Source organism: Halyomorpha halys, unplaced genomic scaffold, assembly GCF_000696795.3.
Source record: "Halyomorpha halys isolate HHAL.00 unplaced genomic scaffold, Hhal_1.1 Scaffold1145.1, whole genome shotgun sequence".
NCBI classification, from domain to species: Eukaryota; Metazoa; Arthropoda; class Insecta; order Hemiptera; family Pentatomidae; genus Halyomorpha; species Halyomorpha halys.
The window spans coordinates 226,231-231,672 of record NW_027108389.1 but is presented as its reverse complement, the minus strand read 5'-3'; the positions used below and the strand labels follow the sequence as shown (position 1 = coordinate 231,672).

The 5,442-nt window shown below is 33.6% G+C and overlaps 1 protein-coding gene across 1 annotated transcript; it reads right to left on the bottom strand.

Moving 5' to 3' along the window:
* Nucleotides 1-5: 5 nt before the first annotated feature.
* LOC106688510 (ankyrin-2) lies at nucleotides 6-5,068 on the bottom strand (the record flags this gene model as incomplete). Its single annotated transcript, XM_024364062.2, has 4 exons — nucleotides 4,964-5,068; nucleotides 2,061-2,155; nucleotides 1,446-1,880; nucleotides 6-388 (listed from the first exon to the last, which is right to left on the bottom strand). Coding segments are annotated over exons 2-4 (881 nt in total), but the record flags the coding sequence as incomplete, so codon positions are not given.
* Nucleotides 5,069-5,442: the final 374 nt, after the last annotated feature.

Sequence of the window (5,442 nt, the reverse complement as noted above, 5' to 3'; positions counted from 1 at the left end):
CGTGCCCTTTTTGTGCTGCTTTATGTAGTGCTGTGTTTCCATTTTTGTCCTTATCATTGAGAGGCGCTCCTCGGGAAATGAGAAGTTGAACAATATTTAAATTGCCTCTATTTGATGCTTCCATTAGTGGTGTCCAGCCATCAATATTCTTAGCTGTAAGATTTACTTCACTGTCTAACAGCTCTTTCAGAACGCCCACATTCCCTTGTTGTGCTGCTCCATGTAGTCCTGTGTTTCCATACTTGTCCTTATCATTGAGAGGCACACTTCGGCCAATAGGAGTTTTTTCGTTGGCATTTCTTGTTTTAGTGGCTATTGAACTAATTTCATGGGTACTGTTTTCTAGTATAGATCTTTCCAATTCGATCTCCAGTTCGTCTCTGCTTTCCTGGAAATAAAATATAGAGTTAAGTGTTTATAATTGCTAGTTGGAGATTTCGATAGTATCAAATGTCTAATACTACTTGTACAACGAAGTTTTTCCGTGTTTACATGGGTAACAACAATTTAAATTCCGTTTCTCATCATAAGTTGTAACCTATAAATACGAGCTGTGGCGAAACACAACATGTGGATCATATACTACATATACTTTAATATATGCTATCTCTCTGGAATGTAAATAGGGCAGATCTGATCCTGTTTATAAAATGAACGAATTTGACTAGAATTCACATGTATTAACATGCTCTCGGATAATCTTCCGTCTCCTCTGCTAAGCCTGTCTCCTCTTTCTTAGTTTACCTTGAACCTTGATAGATATTTTTTATAACCAGATGGTTGTATTTTATATAATTATGGGAATAATGCTGTGAAATTAAACATTAATATTTGAAATATTTAAATATGAAATTTAAATTAAATAATTAATTTATATATTATTTTTTCAATTTCATAAGACTAGTATTTATTTATTAAATAAATGAAATGGTATCCTTGTTAGCTCTCAACACGCTTTATTATATCAATAGCCCAACGTTTCGGCCGATTCGGCCATCCTCAAGGACAATCTTAAATATAAATTCTCACCTCGCATCTAAATTTAAAAATGTTTTGCAGGCTATTAAGTCAAAATCACACTGTTTTTTCAAAACGACATTAATTTTCAATACTTTCAATTTTAGATTAAACTACACTATCAATTATACACTATGTTTAATCTAAAATTGAAAAGTTTTATCGATTAATGAAGTTTTGAAAAAATAGGGTGATTTTGACTTGTAATTAATGACCTTGGCAGATAATTTGATTGTCCTTGAGGATGGCCGAATTGGCCGAAACGTTGGACTATTGATGTAATAAAGAGTGTGGAGACTTAACAAGGATACCATTTGATTTATTTAATAATTAAATAATTAAATAAAAGTTTTAAATATAAATAGTTGAGAAATATTTTTTATTTTCTATGAATATGATATTAAGGAATTATTATTAGAAAAACTCACCTTCCATTGTAAAGGAATCCCGTAAACTTCTGCGAGAGAGGATAAGGTCGTTACGACATGAAAGGGCAATTTCAGTGCCCCAGTGGCTACTTGTTTCTTGAGTTGAGCCATTGCAATTTCTATGTCCTTGTCCTGGAATCTGAAGTCCTCTTTCAGCCAGAGCCTGTGGTGCCTGGACCGCAGTTGCTGGATGCGGTGCGAGCATTCAGCCAGGACGTGACAAGTTGTCACATCTCCGGTGATTAAACAGTTGATTAAAGTGAGAAGGAGAGTCTGCGTGCTTGTGAGTTCCATTGGAGTGGCGGGGGCCAGCCTGTAGCTATATGCAATTACGCCGAACTCGATGCCAGATTGCAGCATACTATCACTAACGTTGGGGCACAGAGATCTCACCAGTGTTTTCTGTTCACAATCGATAGCAGGCATGTCTACACACTAAAAAATAAATAAATAAATAAATAATAAGAAAAAATAAAATAAAAATGTAATGATTTTGTTATCGAATTGTTAGCGAATTGATACCTGATCCTTACATATCTAGCAGTGAACCCAGAAAATTTCGTTGGGGGTAGTTTTAAGTATATAATAAAAAGTAGTTTCAACTATGGAACTTACCAATGAAGTTAGTACTAAAGTAGCCATTAGCAAGATAACAAAGTGGAATATGTTTGTACTCATTTTACTGGTGTGTTGAATAAAATTGTCTGAAACTAAATTATTAAAAGTTAGTTGATGATAAAATAATACTATCACTTGGTATTTGTTTTATGATATAGATATGACTACTAAATGGTTGTATCTTCATAATATATTTAAACTCCTTAAAACCAAGTACATTACTTACTAGTGAGCGTTTTTCCAATTCAGTCTTCTTCAAAAACATGATGTTAATTGGAGCATGGGAATGGAAAAAGGTTGTAATAACAGAAATACCGAAAATGAGATTTTGACGTGATAACGATGAAGAAATCAGCACCGATCGACTGGTAACCTAATAATTTAAGTTCCTATCTTGAACGGCCTTGTTCCTAGAGCTATAATTTTAGAAAAATGGTGGCTATCTGTTTTTTTTTTTTTTCGCTTTTCTCAAAACTAGTTTTTTTGGTGCATACATATTTTTCCATTTCCATGCCTCAATGCATATTATTAAGTTTTTATAATTACAAAAATTCATAAGTAAGTAATTAATTGGTCATATATAGATTTTATTTGTTATTACTGTGTTAGTTGTAAACTTTTGGGGGAGGGGACCAAATTCTATTAATTTTGAATCCTGATAATTATAATGATATTTGGTACTTTGGAATAATGAATCCTTTTTTTTTTGTAACGTCCTAGTTATCTATAGGTGATCAACCTATTATAATCATGGTTGTGGGTCAAGTTTTTCATTTTTGGGACCGCCACTCAATGATAAAAGTCAACTCTCCAAGGCACGATTCGAACCGGCACCGCCGGCAGACCTCAGAACGATAGACTTGCGCCTAACCACCGGGCTACGGGCAGATGTTTGTGCTGTTTCGATCTCAACCAAATGAATAACATTAAAGACTTTATAAGTTAAAAGATTTAAGATTTTATAAAATGCTCCAAATAAATCACGAATCTCAGATTCGTTGAGCTCTCTAAAATGTTTGAAAAACATGTACCCCGAACATCCACGCATCATAAGAATTTAATCTTTTCTTCTAAAATTATCACAACAAGGTAAATCCATTATTTTCATATGGGCTCCAAGCCACATTGGCATTGTTGGTAACGAGCTCGCAGACAAAGCTGCCAGAGAGGCACTCACGCTCCCTGGCCGAGGCACCGCCGTTCTTACCCCTTCAGAACTCAGTACACCCCTTAAATTACAAATATTAGAAAAATGGCAGGTCAAGTGGAATGAAAGCTCTCCGAATAAATTAAAAGAAATAAAACGATCTGTAAAACCATGAACATCCTACCGCAACAGCCGTAGGGAGGAAGTTGCTCTAACCCGCTTGAGAATAGGTCCTACTCTCCTCACGCACTCTCACCTGATCAGAAAACTGCCACCTCCAACGTGCAAATATTGTCAGTCCATTCTTACGATAAGACATATTTTTGAAAAATGTACTCACTATTTGCCAACAATAAACAGCGAGAGCTTCTAATAAATTTGGGGTCGGTCCTATCCCAAATTTATTAGAAGCTCTCGCAGATGAGGAAGCTAAAATTACATTAGTGTTTGAATTTTTAAAAGCACATCGCTTTCTTTATAAATTATAACTCCTCTTCAATTATTTTTTTTTTTTATGTATTTATTTTTTTATTTATTATTTTTTTTTAATCTTTTTTTTTTACTTTTATCATGCCATAGGCGTTGATGACCACAGGGTTTTACGCCTTTAAGCAACAATCAACAGCAACAACAATTGATTAATTGGAATTGTTTAGTTCCCCGGAAATTGTTTTGAGCTATGCTTACTACGACATGCACATACGCACGCACACTTTGACTATTTTGCAAGACTACTCAGTTAGACTGTAAAAAATCATATTCAATTGCGGCCGCACATGAGGAATAAAATTGGCCAATATCCACACTGTTACGATAATTTTTAACCTGTTACTGACTGAATTTTTTTTTTTTCATAACCTCTTTTTCTGAATTTCATTTATGCTTTTTAGCATGAATATATATTCTGGTCCTGCACTGTTTCCTTCTTCTGTAGTGGCCTACATTTTAAGGAGTTTTTGTTGTAGTGAGCGTTCTTCGAATTTTATAATGTGCTGGGGCACACATTAGTTTTGAAATTTAAACTAAACCTAAAAAACAAATTCATATCATATATCATATGAATATCATATGACAGATCTTCAAATTGAATGAATGTTATATCTTAAACTGTTATATATTGGAAAAAAATAATAATATATTATTGGGATTCACCAACTTTGAAGGCAATATTTGACCTAAAGTCGCTAATGAATTTAAATTGTGTGTTTTTGTTTTGTGAAATAATTAATGATAGTGGCGACTGGAAAAAAATATTAAAAATGATTGTAAAAATATGAATTACTTAATGTATCCACATTCATTAGAACTCATAAGTGGAATATATTTTGGTTTGATTTACTATTCCCGTCTCCCTATTTTACATCTCTTCTGCCATATTACGATTAAAAAATAATGAATTTGTTCACCCAACCAATTTTTGTATATCTTTTGTACGTAGAATGTAGAATGAAATGTACTGTTAAACTTTGGCTCGACCCATTCCGACTGAGAGCATAAAGAGGTCAGTTCTCAGATCTATATGTGAATTTAGTCACACTAGCATAGAATGGGGAAATGTTTATTCCAGGTCTCTTCCAGGTATCAATCATACCAATATGTTATTATAAATGTAAATAGTATATAACATTCTAAAAGAATTTATTTATGTGGGAGTATTACAGGCGGCAAAATCTTAAATTCTGTTTTACATTTGCAATTGATTTTACATCTTAAATTGTACACAAAGACATGAACTATAAAGAGATCTACTCACCTTCAGGACGATCGCTGATCAGGTTTGTTGAATATTTCTCCGATCTGACCTCACTGATATATATCCTCTTGCCGATAACCTCCCAGACAAACACTGACGATAACATTCTATTTGGAATATTTAACATTAATGAACAAGCAAATGCTTGTTAAAATGAAATAAATATTCACGCTTAATTTTAGAGACATCTTGATACAGTAGTAGGTATCCTACAAACCTATCATTCAGATAAGATCTTCATAGAATGATCAATCGAATGTTATTATTATTTGAATAGTATTAAAATTAAATTGTTTATTACTATGAAATTGCTGATGCTAAGTAAGATATGTCATATATTGCTGTAATGATAAATGGCTTGTAGCGAGCTTGCTACTATTACTACCTGTTGCTCAAGGTGCCAATTGACCGTTACACACTGACTGAGCACTACCTGGCAGCCGCAACGAGAATTAATACTGACGTCAGGCAAACATCAT